At 55.3% G+C, this 16,195-nt stretch overlaps 4 protein-coding genes across 4 annotated transcripts; 1 reads left to right on the top strand and 3 right to left on the bottom strand.

The window, feature by feature from the left end:
- Nucleotides 1-1,907: 1,907 nt before the first annotated feature.
- CPAR01_08178 (is centromere binding protein at prophase) lies at nt 1,908-6,048 on the bottom strand (the record flags this gene model as incomplete). Its single annotated transcript, XM_060492447.1, has 11 exons — nt 1,908-2,443; nt 2,531-2,733; nt 2,780-2,899; nt 2,948-3,464; nt 3,514-3,886; nt 3,933-4,090; nt 4,140-4,322; nt 4,376-4,694; nt 4,748-5,084; nt 5,250-5,560; nt 5,854-6,048. 11 exons carry the CDS (start codon nt 6,046-6,048, stop codon nt 1,908-1,910), a joined length of 3,252 nt encoding a protein of 1,083 aa, XP_060348817.1.
- CPAR01_08177 (peptidase M16 inactive domain-containing protein) lies at nt 6,047-9,696 on the top strand (the record flags this gene model as incomplete). The annotated part of the gene is made up of 4 exons (XM_060492446.1): nt 6,047-6,074; nt 6,363-7,191; nt 7,241-9,455; nt 9,508-9,696. The coding sequence occupies 4 exons, from the start codon at nt 6,047-6,049 to the stop codon at nt 9,694-9,696; spliced, it is 3,261 nt and encodes a 1,086-aa protein (XP_060348816.1).
- Nucleotides 9,697-10,602: 906 nt separating this feature from the next.
- On the bottom strand, nt 10,603-12,240 carry CPAR01_08176 (DHHC zinc finger domain-containing protein; the record flags this gene model as incomplete). The annotated part of the gene is made up of 2 exons (XM_060492445.1): nt 10,603-12,041; nt 12,093-12,240. The coding sequence occupies 2 exons, from the start codon at nt 12,238-12,240 to the stop codon at nt 10,603-10,605; spliced, it is 1,587 nt and encodes a 528-aa protein (XP_060348815.1).
- Nucleotides 12,241-13,013: 773 nt separating this feature from the next.
- On the bottom strand, nt 13,014-15,045 carry CPAR01_08175 (uncharacterized protein; the record flags this gene model as incomplete). The annotated part of the gene is made up of 3 exons (XM_060492444.1): nt 13,014-14,765; nt 14,820-14,847; nt 14,897-15,045. 3 exons carry the CDS (start codon nt 15,043-15,045, stop codon nt 13,014-13,016), a joined length of 1,929 nt encoding a protein of 642 aa, XP_060348814.1.
- Between the last annotated feature and the right edge of the window lie 1,150 nt (nt 15,046-16,195).

Genomic DNA, 16,195 nt, shown 5'->3' with positions numbered 1-16,195 from the left:
CCTTAATAAAAGACCTAAAAAAAAACGCTAAAATCCTCGCTATCGTTAAGTACGATTTACGAAACATAATAACGTAGCTATAAAGTATTGCTAATATATTATATATTAAAAAGGGTATTATTAATATTAATAAAATAAATAAAGTCGTATTAATATAATACCTCAGCTTCCTCTTATAGCTTAAGGATTATAACTTTAAATAATATTAGAAATTTATTAAAAAGCTTTATTAAGTATTTTAATATATTTATTACTATCTCCGTAATAATAAGACTCCTAGTACTTACGTACGAGAGTAAGTTACTTATTTTTAAATAATAATACTAACTTATTAATAAGCTATTAAAATTATAATTCTAGCGATCCCTTAACGAGGGAGAGGGTAGAATAAAGGAAAGGATAGGTAATTTATAAAAAGGGTTAAGGTTAAATAGTACGAAATTCGAGGGCAGGGTAGCGTCTATATATACTGCGGCAATCCTCTAGTAATGCAAAACGATAGAGTTAAACAGTGTCGCGTTACCCCCTTCCCTTACCCCCTCTCGATCAGAGGCTACACTTCTCACGCTTGTCTATCCGTTCTGCACTGCGCGAGCACCCAAGAAAGTATATGCATGGAACGGATAGAGTATGCAACCCGTCACTCGTGGCTTTCCTCTTGGCTTATATTTTTTTATTTTTTGTGACATACCTTTGCCAACCGGGGGAGAGTGAAGTAAAGACAGTTTTAAGGCCAAGGGGGGAAGAACTGCTCCGGAAAGGATGCGTACATAGTACGTACGTAGTTAGGGCCTTGATGGTTGCCAAACAGGGTTTTGCAAGGAGAAAGTCAATTTCTTTGCTGCAGAAAAATCCTCTTCCTTTTCTCGGAGTATTTTCTTGCCCGTCGTGCTTGTCTCGTCTGTGCTGGAAAGAAAAGGAAAGGAGAGGGGTGACGGCACATGAGGGGCATTGATCTCTAATGTTCTAGATCGTGATCGACAGAAAAGAAAGGAACAAGAAAGAGAGATGAAATTGAGAAAAATGCGACGTTGGGCAGGGGGGGGGGGCCGGGCGATATTCCAGGTTTTTGGCCCAGAATGCTACGCTACACCAAAGGCCAGGCCAGGCCAGGCTCCTCCTCGGCGATCACGATGGGCTTCCCGGGGTGGTTTCAACTTTCGGGTGAAGAAGAATTTGATGAATTGCAGTTTTATGACTGCCACGCTGATGGTTCACTTACGAAATGTACAATCATCCGCAATGGGCGAAGCCGGGCAAAAAGTGTAAAAAGTCATGAGACCCAAAAGAAGAATACCACGGAGAGATGGGAACCAGGCAGAATTGGACAGAACAGAACAGAGCAGAATAGACAACAAAAAAAATATACCAGAAATTGGGGTAAGGTGGAGATTTGGGGTGGAAGGTGCCGAGACCGACAGGGTTCAGCGTCGCGCGTTGGAGAATGTGGAGACCGGCCGAGCTGCAGCCTGCAGTGTACAAGGGGGGCGTGCGTGTGGGGAAAGGAACGTACATAGAGAATGGGGGGTGCAATTGGTGGTGGTGGATGGGCGTGAAAGTAAAGCGATTGGTAGAGAGGAAAGGCACGGCGAGTACAAGCCTGTTTTGGGTTGGATTGGGTGATTGGGATGGATGAATCAAATTTGGGGAATAACGACGCTTGATGTTCAGAAGGCAGTATAGCACCTTGAAATTGGCCAATACACCAGAAACGCTAAATGTATGTTATTCTTCTTTCGCGTCGGAAAAGAGTTTTTTTCTCGCCCCCCCCCCCCCCATCGCCCGTCATTATGGACTACAAGCCCGGCCGCAAGCGGAGCCATCATCCCATCATCTCGCTCCGGCTATTGCGCCGTCCGCCCGGGCCCTCCGGCTCAACCGTCCGGTGTGATCCGTCCCCTCCTGCCTTAGCCGTGCACGGGGCTGGGGGTCTCCCGAATCGCCCGGATGGTCTCCCTCATCCGCGGGTTAGCGTCGAAGCTAGCCTCAATGAGGTCCACGACCTCGTCCGCCGAAAAGTACAGGCTGAGCTCGCTGTCGCACCAGAGGTACTTGACCTCATTGAGGTTGGACTGGAGCACCTCGCTCAGGTACTTGAGACGGAGCCACGTGGCCGCGTACTGCGCCGTTGTCGGAATTTCGTCTGCTGCCGCCGCCCCCGTGCTCGCACTCGTGGTCCGCGACGGCAGAAAGAGGTCGTCGAGCTCCGTGACCTTTGCAATGAGCTTCGCGATCCCGTACGCGTCGTCCTGTCCGATGGACGACGCGTCCATGACATCCCCGATAATCTTGGACGACAGCCCATCCAGAAGCGACCCCACCGCCTGGTACCACACCGAGCGTGCGAGAATCGATTCCCATGTCACCGCCATGGATCTGACCCGCGCTAGTGCCGAGTCCACGCAACTGTCCAGTTCATCCTGCTGCATGAGACTTTGATCGCCTGTGCGTCTTGCGTTAGCCCAAAAGCCATACCGACTGCCGGCAGTCTGCAGCAAGTGCTTTCAGCCCAGGCTAGAACAAAACGTACCTCCTAGCAGATCTCGCAGCACCGTTTTCTGCAACCCCAGCTCGTTAGTGTATGCGCGCGTCGCAAAGTTCTGCAGGCTCTTGATGTCGTTGTCTATGCGCAGCATGTTCTGGGCGCGTGTGGTGAGATCCCCGCGTGACTTCCACGTTGATGCCAAATCAGCCAGCTTCTCAGACAAATACATGGCATCGTTGTAGAGGAACCTAGACATTGGTCAGCTTCGAAAGGATACCCCTACAGAATGCTTACATGTTCCCGCCAATGTCGAGTGAGTAGTAGTGCGGCGACACTGCTCGAAACATGGCTAATGCGAATGTCGGCAAACTGAAGAGGCCCGGCGCGGCGGCTGCCACTGGACTGTTTTCGTACCTATCAGTGTTAGAAGGATCACCGTGTTGACATGAGCTCGCAACATACTCGGGCTGTGTCAGAGCCGCGCCGTCTTCGAGGAGGCCCAGTATAAGCTCCAGCACCGGCTCCGGCATGGAGGAGATGTGGTACGTCTCCTTGAGAACCATCTCCCTGCTCTCATCTGGCTCAGCAGATACCGTCTTGTGTTTTTTCGTCTGCGTCTTTGCTGCTTGAGGCTTCGGTTCTGGCTCCGTTGGCTCTGTCGCATCATCATCCCCCCAACCCCACGCGTCGGCTGCGTCGTCCTCATCGTCTGCCGTCTTTTCCTCAACCCGCGCGGTCTCCTCTTGGGCGGTCTCTGTAGTTTGCTCCTCATCGTTCCATCCCCAGGCATCAGCACCGTCGTCTTCCTCTTGTGTGTCGCCTTTGGCTTCCGGTTCCTCGTCATCGTCGACTCCCCATTCCGCGCCCCAGTCATCTTCTGCGACGGTACCGGCTACACCGTTCGCCGTCAACTCCTTGCCTTCGGACCGAGACACCATTTGCTTTTCCACCTTTTCGACTTGCTTTGTGGCGCCGAGACCTACGAAATGTCAGCAAGATTTTGAATAGGCATACACTGGGTGACAGACCGTTTGACATCTGCACCCTGACCGAATCAAGGGCTGTTTCTCTGCACTTTGCAAGCCATATTGACGGCGCACTGCCAACCCATTCCTTGAGCTCCGTAAACCCAGTGAATCCGTTGTCTTCAAGGACCTCGCAAAAGCGCCGTGCAGATTCGATGACAGCCTGGAACCTCCCGAGATCCTTGAGATTTGAGGGCACTTCTGAGTCGAGCCAGACTGAGATGAGCCTCGGGACCAGGTCGCTCATCATGATGGGGCTGAAGAACATGAGGAGGTCCGGTGTCAGTCTCTTGGCCAGGAACTCAACCACCTTTTGGAGATCCGTGAATAGCTCGTCGATTGATCTGCCAGCTTGACCATTCAATTCCACAACGTTCTACCGGGGTCAGCAACTGAGCCGTCAGACTGTCTTTGGGACATACCTCAGTCTCGCGGATGGAAGGCAGCGATGAAGCTTGCGTGTCCATGCGCGGAAACACAATGGCCTTGTCGACATCGTGCCACAGCTTGGACATGCGGTCTTCAACCTCTTTGTAGGCCTGGAGACCAATGATGGCTTCCGATAGCGTCATTTGCTCGTCTGGATTCTGTTAGCTTCCGGTGGGTTCAACCAGACGGATACCAAGTACCATCCAACTTGTTGTAAATTGCCAGGGAGCCGGCTTCGAGATCCGTGTGAACAAGCGATGCCCAAACGTGGTCGAAGACGTCGTGAACATGTGACTTTAGCTCGAAAGCCCTTACGTCAAGGAGCCTCATGATCCGGCATGCCTTCTTGTTGACCGGGACGGCATCGAGCTCTGTCCAAGATTCTGCATAGCATTAGCCTCTCGCCCCAATGCCGATGCGATGTTTCGGTCCTTACTCTCCAGCCACCGGAGCGATTCGATGATGCGCCGCTCGTTCATCGCCTGCTCGACCTCCCCCAAAAGCTCGTTGACATGCTGGATGCCCCTGAGGGCGTCGTGCAGCTGGTTCGTGTATAGCACCTCCTTCTCAAGAAACTGTATGTGGTCCTTCGCATCTTGTATAGCCTTTCCCGAAACCTGCGGCGCTTCCGATTGTCGGACAATGTCGTCGGCCAGCCTCTTGGATCGCAAGATGTCTTCCTGTAGTGTTTTCGCATTGTGCACCCACGAGCTGACGTCGCCCTTGGTCTCTTCGTTGATCGTGTGGATTTCAGACTGCGCATGCATCAGTAAGAGGCCGTCATCGCTCGCTGTGGGCCTCGCATTACCTCCAAATCACCCTTGGCCCGTTCCAGCGCATCAATCGCAGGCGACAAATCCGAAGAGGACAGCGACAGCGATGACACCTGCTCGTCGGGGAAGCGCCCCTCGAGCGCAAAGGCAACTACGGCCTCTCCGATGTGCGCAGAGGCATTCTGATCTGTTTCGACGGCCATCGTCTCGTTCCGCTGCCGTGCGCGGGTCACACGTGTGGCTTCTCGAAGCTCTCGATATCGCGGGACCGCTTCGGTCGGGGCGCCAGGTGTCAGGGCAGGTCGCAAGCAGGAAATGGAATGCGGTAGATCGAGGTTTGGGAAGGTTCGCCTAGAGTTCAGAGACGTGATTCTGCAAATATGTAGCTAAGAAACGGGCGACAGGAGGACTTTGCCTCGTCTTCGGAGCGATGCCGCATAAAACTGGGCGATGAGCTACGGGCAATTATGACACTGGATTGCATAGCTGTCCCGAAAGCACCCACGTCACAATTCGATATCGCTCCCCGGTACGTACCTCGGGTCCGATCCGACCTCGTGCCGAGCGGTTGGCGCTTGGCCCAGCGTAGTCTCCCGCGGCAAGGGGCCAATCAGAAGACACCACCCCGCCGATGACCTTGCGAAAATCAAAAAATAAAGATAAACTCCACTGGTCTCTTGCCCTGGACTTTTGGAGGGGCAGATGGACCAGTGCGCTTCATTGTACGGCCAGCGACATCTCTCACGTTCTCGTGCCCCGCGACGAACTGGTAACTCGCAACCTAAAGGAAGCGCGCCAACGGGAAACCAAAGCTCAACTATAAGGTATATACCAACCCCTGAGGACGCCTGTAAGCCTCAGCATCAGCTCGTTCTCCAGTGCCGTCGATACCCCGCCATCCTTGTGTCAGCATCTCTCGTGGCAGCGGTTAGGTAACCGCTACATCGTTCCCTATCACGGGCTGGCCAATACGCTTCGGGAAGCCTCATTGGTCTTCTTCATCTCTGTCCATTAGGCTGGCAAAGCCGGCTTCTGTACGGTAAGATGCTGCGCCTTTTTCTTCCGTCCGTCCTACTCGTTCTTTCTTGTCAAGTCTTTTTGGCTGAAGTGGTTTCCCCCGATTGGCCCCTTGTAATTCTACTTCTCTGCTTTGCCTGTCAACTGGTTGTATGCCATGGCGCATTGCGCTGCACCCTTCCGAGGCTGCAAGCTTCACACGACTGTCTGAGGGCATCCTTCCCGTGTCTGACACGTTGACATGTTGAAGATTGGAGTCGGTCAAGTGGCGCTTGCCGTGGCCGTTGCGCTTCTGGCGGCTTGTCTTGTTCCCCATCATGGACACATCTTATCCAACAGAGCTGGGTATGTCTCTTCTCGGACCGGATGTCCTGGTATCCACGGACGCATGGCCGTTTGTCATACGAACTACTGCATCTATCCGCTGTCTGGTTATCTTCCCCTCCCGTTTCCAACAGCTAGCTCCTGTTTTCCGGTGAAGAGCTTCGTCAAGAGACCCGTATTACCCTGCTTCAGCTGGGTTTGTTGTCTCCTTACCCAAGGGCCATTAAACTGTTTGCTCATGACTCTTCGAGCCCCTGTGTTCTTGTGCCCCTGCCCATGCCTTTATAAGAATCTCCCACAACTACACAGGACACCAAGTTGACCATCTTGTCAGATCATTTCAAAGCTTGTTCAAAGCAAAGACACACACCATGTCGCCTGAGGAGCAACCCAAGCCGCAGCCGCGGTTCCGCAAGGTCCAGAGCTTCAAGACGGACTACGCCCCGTGCCAAATCAGCCAGTATGTCTCGGAGAGGAGCGGCATGCAGGTGATTGTGGCCGATCGCAAGGGCCCCAAGACCAACGGCTACTTCACTCTCGCAACCGAGATCTTTGACGACTCGGGCGCCCCTCACACTCTCGAGCATCTGGTATTTATGGGCTCAAAGAACTACCGCTACAAGGGACTCCTCGACAAGCTGGCCTCCCGAGCCTACTCTGGGACGAACGCCTGGACTGCGACGGATCACACCGCGTACACGCTCGAGAGCGCTGGTTGGGAAGGCTTCTCACAGATCCTGCCAGTGTATCTCGAGCATGTCATCGTGCCCGTCATCACGGACGAGGCGTGCATCACCGAGGTGCACCACATTGACGGCGAGGGTAATGATGCGGGTGTTGTCTACTCAGAGATGCAGGCCGTGCAATTCAAGAGCGCCGAAATCATGGATCTACGCGCGCGCCGACTGCTGTACCCGGAGAACGTGGGCTTCCGCTACGAGACCGGAGGCATGACGGAGGCCCTCCGGGTTTTGACCCCTGACCGCATCCGCCAGTTCCACCGTGATATGTACCAGCCCCGTAACCTCGCCGTGGTCATCATTGGCGAAGCGGACCACAACGAGCTGCTGCAGATCCTGGACGAGTTTGAGGAGAGCATCAAGGACGACCTTCCGCCGCTGGATTCCCCTTTCAAGAGGTAGTATAATCCCCCACACCTAACAAACCATGCTGACGTGAGTGTGCAGACCTTGGATCGACTCAGCACAGCCTCCGGCGCTCAAGGAGACCATCATCACCACAGCCGAGTTCCCTGAAGAGGACGAATCCGTCGGCGAGATCACTGTGGCTTTCTACGGCCCCAACTGCACCAACACCATCGAGACGTCTGCGCTCAACGTCCTGCTGACTTATCTTTGCGGCTCCTCTGTGTCGATTCTCGAGAACGTCATTGTCGAAAAGGAGGAGCTTGCCAGCTCCGTGTCCTACTGGTGGGATGCCAGGCCCAACTCTGTGATCTGGTTCCAGCCGACTGGCGTCGAGACGGATAAGCTGGAATTTGTCGAGAAGAGACTCGTCGACCTACTCAAGGAAGTGGCATCGAAGCCTTTGGACATGGCATACCTGACCTCATGCATCCACCGCGAACGCCTTCAGGTCAAGTTCCAGGCCGAGGAGTCTGAGGGTTTCTACTCCAACAACATCATCACGGACTACCTTTTCGGCAAGCGTGACGGTTCGACGCTGAAGGACTTGCAGTCCCTGTCCGAGTACGAGGAGCTCGAGAAGTGGACCGACGCACAATGGAGGGACTTTTTGCGCAAGTGGCTGTCCGATGCTCCCCACGTCTCCATCCTCGGCAAGCCGTCCCACGAGCTCGCAAAGAAGCAAAAGGCCGACGAGGAGGCGAGGCTCGCAAAGAGAAAGGAGGAGCTCGGCGCCGAGGGTCTGGCTGACCTCAAGAAGCGTCTCGAGGCTGCCAAGGCCAAGAACGATGAGCCCATCCCGGCCTCCGTGATCGATCAGTGGGCTGTCCCCGGCACCGAGTCGATTCACTTCATCGAGTCTGACACGGCGAGGTCTGGAAAGGCCAAGAGCCTCGGCCTCGTTGACAACGCGGCGCAAAAGGTCATTGACGGCGCCAAGCAAGGAAAAGACCCCCTCTTCATCCAGTTCGAGAGCGTGCCGACCGACTTTGTGCACCTGACGGTCTATCTCGGGACATCACAGGTACCGATCGAGCTGAAGCCGTTGCTGCCCATCTTCAACGACAACTTCTTCAACACTCCCATCATGCGCGATGGGGAAAAGGTTGGCTTCGAACAGGTCGTCATGGAGCTGGAGCAGGACACCATTAGCTATGGTCTGCGCTCGACACGAGACTACGGCGACCCCGACGGCGTCATGATCCAGTTCCAAATCGAGCCCGCAAAGTACTCCACCGTCATCAACTGGATCCGCACCATGATGTTCGACAGCGTCTTCGACATCCAGCGCCTAAAGGCGGGCGTCCAGAAGCACCTGGCCGACATCCCCGAGCTGAAGCGTGACGGCAGATCCATGGCGTCCGAAATCGACATGTCCATCCACATGAAGAAGGAGTCCTACTCGGTCGCCAAGCGCGCACTCGTCAGAGCAATCTACCTGCGCCGCCTCAAGAAGCTCATCGCCTCCGACCCGGAAAAGGTCCTCTCCTGGTTCGAGCAGCTGCGCAAGTCCCTCTTCACCTCGAACAACGTGCGCATCCTCGTCACCGCCGACGTCACCCGCCTGCCCGAGCCCGTGGCCGCCTGGGACATCCTCAGCACCCAACTCGGGGGCTCCGACGAGCTGCTCCCCATCGTCAAGCCGCACACCCTGCTCACAAAGGAGGGCCAGAACCCGGGTACCGTCGGCGCCACCATCGTGCCCATGACCACGGCCGAGAGCTCCTACGGCGTCAGCACGGCCAAGGGCATCACCTCCTTCGACGACCCCCGCCTCCCGGCCATCATGGTGGCCATCGGCTACCTCGAGACCACCGAGGGCCCCCTCTGGAACTCGGTCCGCGGGCAAGGGTTGGCGTACGGCTCGTATTTCGGCCGCGAGCTCGACACGGGCGTGATCCAGTACAAGGTGTACCGCTCGCCGGACGCCAGCAAGGCTTTTTCCGTGTCGCGCGAGACGATCCGCAAGATCGCCGAGGGCGAGGTCGAGATCGACCGCCACCTCAAGGAGGGCGCCATCAGCCAGGTCGTCGTGCAGTTCGCCGACGAGCAGTCGACCATGGCGTCGTCGGCGGCGCAGAACTTCATGCTCGGCGTCGTGCGCAGCCTGCCGCTCGACTGGCACAAGAAGGTCATGAGGGACGTCCGGGACGTGACGGACGAGCAGATCAAGACGGTGCTCAAGGAGCTCGTCATGCCTGTTTTCGAGCCGGGCAAGAGCAATGTTGTTATTACCTGCGCTCCGATCTTGCAAGAGGTATGCCTTTCCCCCAGCTTCACAACAGACATTTACTGACACATGGTTACAGAACATTGAAAAGGCGTTCAAGGAGATGGGGTACAAGACGGATGTCCAGCAACTCGCCTACTTCCACGACGACTACGGCCTCAAGGGCGACGAGGACGAGGAGGAGCTCGAGGAAGACGAGGATGACGAGTCCGACGATGACGAAGAGGATGATAGCGAGGGCGAATACAGTGATGAAGAGTCGGATTAAGACGGTGGGCAAAAGACCATGTTAGAAGAAGACTAGCACCGATAGAGCTGGCAGCCACAGCACCTTTCGCTTCTGGGCTGGAATATCACAGACGTCTGCTTAAAATATATGAAGGAGTCTCAACCATGTTTGTGAATTTGGTAATAGACCGGGCTCCTTATCCAAGGGTGTCATCCGGGGACCATCTCTCGATACGGAATGATCAATCTAGTGAAGCTCCATGTCTGCCCGTCTACCCCTTTTCAATAGGCTCTACAGATCTTCACGAAGCTGGATCGAGCTGATCTAGCTGTGCCTCTCTTTCTAGACGTCTGAGAAGTTCGATCTTGTCATCTTTTCTCCCTGACAAAAACGCAGTTGGAACGGTACAGAGGCGCGACCACAGCCGTCAACAATCCCCAATGGAGTCTTGCAGAGCGCTGTTCAAGTTCCAATGTTTCTTTATGCTTTAGTCAGAGCTGCACCGCTATGCAATCCATGGAATAGAAACGATTTAATTCGCAAAAGGTGCTAAAAAAAGAAAGAAAAGAAGAAAAAAAAAACCCCCCCATCATTATCCGTTCCCAGCAGAGGTAAGAGTGTGGAAAGCTCCCCGATACTCTGCCAGGAAGCCCAGAAAACACCAAAAACACCAATCTTGAATTTTGGAAAAAGGAAACCATGAAGAATGTACATCTCAGAATTCAAAGTTCCCTAATCCCTTTGCAAAGTAATAAAACCCGTACATGAATGCGTTATACACTTTCTAAAATCCCCTAGTGACCCCAATCCTTGCTGATGGAACATGAAAGATGACGCTTTCTGGATATCACTTTCTAAAAACGCTCTCTCTCTCTGTTTGCCCCTATTTTGAAAATTGTTGACTTCCCCTCTCTGTCTCTTCCTAATTTATCATCCTCCACCACCTCAATCCACATCATCATCATTCTCAGGCTGGTCCCTAAACGACGGCGAAGACGGGCTATGCTTCCTCAACAGCCCGCTGGCCCCGCTCCGTCCCCACCCGCCGTTGGTCACCAGGTTCAGCGCGCGGTGCTCCGCCGCCGCCGGGTCCTCCATGTCGAGGTCGCTGTCGTCGAGCTCGTCCTCGAGCGCCCGGCCGCGCGGGCTGAGCTTCCGCATCGGCATCGACTCTTGAAACCCGTCGGCGTACAGGTTCGGGTCGCGGCCCAGGACCCGGTCGGCCTTGGAGGGCGTCTTGCGCGATCCACCGTTGGAGGGAGGGGGAGGAGGAGGAGGCGAGGTCAGATAGTGTCGGCCCGCGCCGTCGGGCTTGGTAGGCGGCGCCTCGCGCATAAACGTCGGGGGCTCGTCGGTACCCCAGCCGGCATTGATCTCGCGCGCGCGCTGTTCCTGGCGTTCCCTCGCGAGACGCTCGCGAGCGGCCAACCAGTTGGGGCTGGCTTCCCAGGCCCAGCCGTCGCCGGTGGTGTTGCAGACGGGGACGAACCACAGCAGAGGTTTAGGGCCAAAGAGGTGCAGCAGGTTCCGCTTCGCGCCGAGGTCGAACGCGTTGGGAAGCTTCTCAGAGTCCTGCTCGTCGAGGTACTCTTCGTAGCGCTTCTTCGCGCGCTCGCGCTCCATCTCCTCGTACGACTGGTGCGTGGCGCCCATCGGTCTCGAGGAGCCCGCACCGCCACGGTATTCTTCGCCTTCTTCGGGTCGCGTGATGCCCGGGAGGGCGTTTGCGTGGATGTCGAGGAGCTGCTGGCCGTAGGCGGGCAGCTGGATCCCTTCGCCGTTGTGCTGGGCGACGAACTGGTGCTTCATTTGCTTCTTCAGCGGCGAGAGGTACCGCGTCTTCTCCAGGCACTCGATTGTCGTCTGGCCCCTGCTGGCGAGCAAGATGTGCCACCCCGTGAAGGCGCCCACGACGATGCCGATGATGCCGGCGATGACGCTGAGGATCACGTAGTTGATGGGCATCAGCGTCTCGACGTACGTCGTGTTGTTGATGACCTCCATGTACACCCAGCTGCCGGAGACGAAGAAGCTGTAGAAGCAGAAGAGCGTCGTGTAGATGAGGAAGAGAAGGAAAGCCTTGTGGTTCTTCAGGCCGATGCAGGTCGCCAGCCAGGGGCAGTGGTGATCCATTTTCAGGACGCAGCGGCGGCAGGTCGAGCAGTGGTGGGCGCGATCGGGTTTCCTCGCCTGGCACTTTTTGCAGAACCGGAGCTCGCCGTTGGACTTCACGGTGAAGGAGGTGGCGGCCGGGGGCGCCTCGGTCGGTAGCGTGCTGTAGCCATTATCGTTTGTCGTGCTGCCGGGGCTCGTGAAGACGGCGGTGGTATAGGACCAGTTGAGCAGGCCGTAGAGGAGAAGGGCGCCTGCGGAAGACGCGGATCCTATGCATCGTCAGAAAGCGGCGGGCGGGCATGCATCAGCGGACTACTTACCGAGCCACGAAGCTTTAGAAGGCAGGGACCCGATGGTGACATCCACCCAGACGGCCCAGGTGGTCAAGCCATAGACGAAGAGCAGAGGGATGTAGGTCGCGAAAGTGCAACAGCAGCGTTCAAGCTTTCGCGCCCAGCGGCGAGACATGATTTCGGAGGAGGAGGAGTGTGGACAATCAAGATCCATCCATTCACTCGAAAGGGAAAAGAGAAAGAGAGAAAGAGGCAGCTAGGAAGGGGAAAAGACCATGGCGGTCAGGGACGGAAGAATGGATGCTGATCGATGGCCACGAAGAAGAAAAAAGGGCCCGCGAAATGGTAAACTGCTGCGTTGGCTCAGCTCAACAAGCCTGGGTTTGTGATACGGATAGTCAGGGGGAGGTTAGAGGCACGAGCAGGGGACCTGGGTGGATAAACTGCCCTGTGGATGCGTGGAATGCAAGGCAACCCGCTGGCGGCGCCCCGTGGCATCCAGCTGTGAGCGTCCCCTCCCGCTGCCGTCTTACGCAGGGAGCTGAGGCTGAGCCGGGCTGGCCCCGCTCCGCCCTGCGGCAGCCTGTGGCGGTGTTTTAGTCCCCGTCTCTGGCCCCAGTTCCCGCTGTGTTCCGCAGAAGACAGTGGGCCGTTTGCTTGGTCCGCGCCGACCTACATATCGATTTACGTGACTGCTTCCGAGAAACCTCAATTTTTGGTCGACTGACTCTGATGATTTGGTATTCGCCAACTATCTACCTAATGTGAACTCAAATGCCGGCCGACCTGTCCTTTTGAATGAGCAAATCCGGCTCAACGCCCGTACCCGAGGTTCCACCATAACGCCGGTCCAACCTGACCCTGAGAACCATAAGCCTGGCTAGATGCAAGAGACCGTGGCGATCAACGAGTATCTACCAAACTCCTAACGTCCTTACAAAGCTGCATTTAATCGTCGCGACCTTCAACGACCATTCCCATGGCGTTCGGAACACCAACCACGACCTTGCCTCTGGGGACCCGGACATCCTTGACCTTCATGCATCCAAAGACGTTGATCTCGCGAATGTTGGGGCAGCTTCGGAAGATGCGTCCGAGAACGAAATCATCCACCTCTTCGATGAAGCTGATCTCGAGCTTGACGAGGTTGCGGTACTGGTCCTCCTCAGAGAAGGCGTCCTCGAACGCCTCGCGCTTGATGTGACGACAAGCGTGGATGTTGAGGTTCTTGAGCTTCTTGCCGGAATGCATCATGAGGGCACGGAATCCGTCGGAGCAGAGGCCAATGCCGTCTTCGTTCTCGCGGGGCTTGGTCGAGTCGCGGTAGCGGCACTTTTGAAGGTCAATGATCTCGATGCCAGGGTTCTCCCAGTTGTTGAAGAGGTCCGCGAATCCCTCATCCGTCATGTGCTCACTGTCGGTGATGCGGAACTTTTTGAGAGAACGGCAGGTGTCTCTGATCGCACTCAACACCTCGTCGTTGGCCGTGGGCATCTTCTTCAAGGAAAGCGTCTCCAGGTTCTTGCCTACACCGTGGATCATGTGGGCCAGGCTCTTGGAGGTGATGTCGTGCTGCAGGTGAAGGCCGAGGTGCTTCAATGACTTGATGTCGGCAATAGACTTGACGCCGACTTTAGTGACCTTTTGGTTGTGGTAGACCTTGAGACGATTGAGGTTGGGACAAGTCTCGGGAAGGAGAGCAAGCAGCTCGTCGCCAACGTGCTTATCAGTGTAGTAGACCTGGATGGCTTCCAGATGGGCACCCTTCTGCTGGACGAACTTGGTCCAGCTCTCGTCGCTGAGGAGGTTGGCGCCGTGGAGAATAAAGTGCGTAAGCTTGATGTCGCGACTCAGAAGATAGTCCATGACCTCGTCCTTGAACTGAATAGAGTTGCGAGCCTTGAATCTCTTGAGGTTGGGTGCCGTCTGGAAGATGCTCTCGAATTCGTTGGAGCCCAGCTTGGCGCCGTCGTAGATGTGAAGGACCGTGGTGGACGGCTGCACAAACAGGGGCAGCGTCACAGGGCTGAGCAGTCGACGCTTGGAGAAGAGTCGCGCAATCTTGTCCACCACCTGGTCTGGCAAATCGCCCAAACTGTCGGCGAGGTCGACATTCTTAGCCAGAGTCTCGATGCAGAGAGTGGTCAGGTTCTTGGCACCAGTCTGGTACGTGCCGTCGAGGATGTTGCTCTGCATCTTGCGACGCTTGCCCTGGCCACCGGCGGGTTTCTTGGGCTTCTGCTTGCCCTTGCCCTTCTTGGCAGCCTCATCCTTGCTGCACTGCGCGCAAAGTAGACCGCCCTCGGGGCCACTCAGCGAGTAAGCGGTAACGGTGAAGCGCTTCTTGCAGATGGCGCAGTTATCCATCTGGCCTGGCAAGGGTTGGGCCATTTGCTCGAACAGGGCGCGTGCTATGTCGTCCTCATCTTCTGAATCCATGCCTCGGTGCTTGCGCTTCTTGAACGCTTTGGAGGCCTTGATTTTGGCGATGGCCATCTGCTCCTTTTTCTGACGCTTCGCCTTTTCAGCTGCAGTCTCATTGCGGCCGGACTGAGCAGCTCCGGCAGATGCTGTTGAGGGGCCGGCCTCGGCCTCGTCATCATCATCTCCGATGGCATTGTCTGCTTGGTTTTGGGCAGCGGCAGCAGCACGACGCTGGTCTGCATCCCGGCGAATCTGGTTTGCAGAGATGTTGTGGGCCTTGGAAGCGCATTGTCAGTTTGCACAGATGGTTCATTTGGTCGAGATTCTTACAGCAAGGTAGTCGGTCAAAGCCGATTGTCTAGATTCGTGTCAGTGATGAGATGCGCATGGAGAGTGGAAAAACTCACGGTCCAGAGATGTGGCGGGTGATACGGACAGTGCCTGCAGCATCATCCTGAGGAGCTGCTTGACCCTGCTGGGTAGTCTGGTTCTGGCCTTGAGCAGCCTGGGCAGCCTGGGCAGCCTGAGCTTGGGATCGACGAGACGGTCTCGCCATTTTGGTGATGGATACTTCCAGTCTCTGTGTGCAATGTTGGATGTGACGAGTTTGGTCGAAGCTTTTTTTTTTTTTTTTTTTTCGAGCTGCAGTTAGGATGAAGTTCAATCCTGGGGTGTTGTGGCGAGTCGTGATTGAGAAATGCCTTTCAGATAGGTGTGGCAAAGTTGTCTGAATTACAGACTAGCCAAGGGGTAGGAACGATAGACACCACTGGCAGGTCGATGGGTTGGAAATGGGCTCAAGTCCAGACTTTTGGTTGGAGAGAAAGGCAGGCACCAAACTGCAAAAATCACACCTGTAGACAATGCCGTGATGTGCTGGTTCGGGGGGCAAATTGAAAGGAGGCGACAAAGAAGTAGTGTCTTCTGGAGTCCTCTTGTTCCTGGATCGATACGCCCAGACCAGGTGTTGGAGGGTGAAGTTTGCGGCACACTGTACTGGTGATTGCCAATCTCTCAAGATCAGCGGGTGGATTCAAGGGTATTGGTGATGATGCACCGTGTGAAAGATGCAAGTGACAGCCCAGGAGACTTGCTGCTTACAAGAGAGGTATCCGTAGGCAGCTGCAGGGGTTTAATTGAAGGGACCCACAGCAGTCCCGTCGTGGGGTACGGAGTACCTTGGCCAACTCGAACGGAAGGAGCCACAGAGCCACTGTACCGGAGTCGTCGGGGAGCAGATCGATCGCCCAAGTCGAATCGTCACACTGGAGCCCCAGGGACATGGAGATCGGCCATCTGCCTATGCATCCAATGCTGCCATTTCGGTCTTGCTATTTATTTCCCTGGCAGATGAAACTATTTCTGAGGATGGTTTTGTATGCCAAGTGGGATCGTGGGATGTAGCCTTTCAAATCGCAGCCAGTCCAGGGGAGCTGTCGCTTCGCCAGGTGCCTTGATAAGCTAGTTCGAACCATCAAGGAACGTGTGCATCATCTCGACAGAACATTCATGTTCGCACCAGTGACCCCAGCCAAGCTAACAAAAAAAACTTCCCATTTCCAGACTGGCTTAAGGCTTTAGGCAGTCGCCCCTGCGTCTGGGCGCCTTCTCATCCCTGACAAAGAGGCCACGTGACTTCGTGTACAGAGCCCGCCATTGAAGGGCGCGTCCCTGATCTCCCCAGGTCCCCTCCTTCCCCGTCTCTC

The sequence above is a fragment of the Colletotrichum paranaense genome, assembly GCF_030867605.1.
Source record: "Colletotrichum paranaense strain IMI 384185 chromosome Unknown Scaffold_6.1, whole genome shotgun sequence".
Classification (NCBI taxonomy): Eukaryota; Fungi; Ascomycota; class Sordariomycetes; order Glomerellales; family Glomerellaceae; genus Colletotrichum; species Colletotrichum paranaense.
The sequence above is the reverse complement of the archived record's forward strand: the minus strand, read 5'-3'. Positions and strand labels throughout refer to the sequence as shown.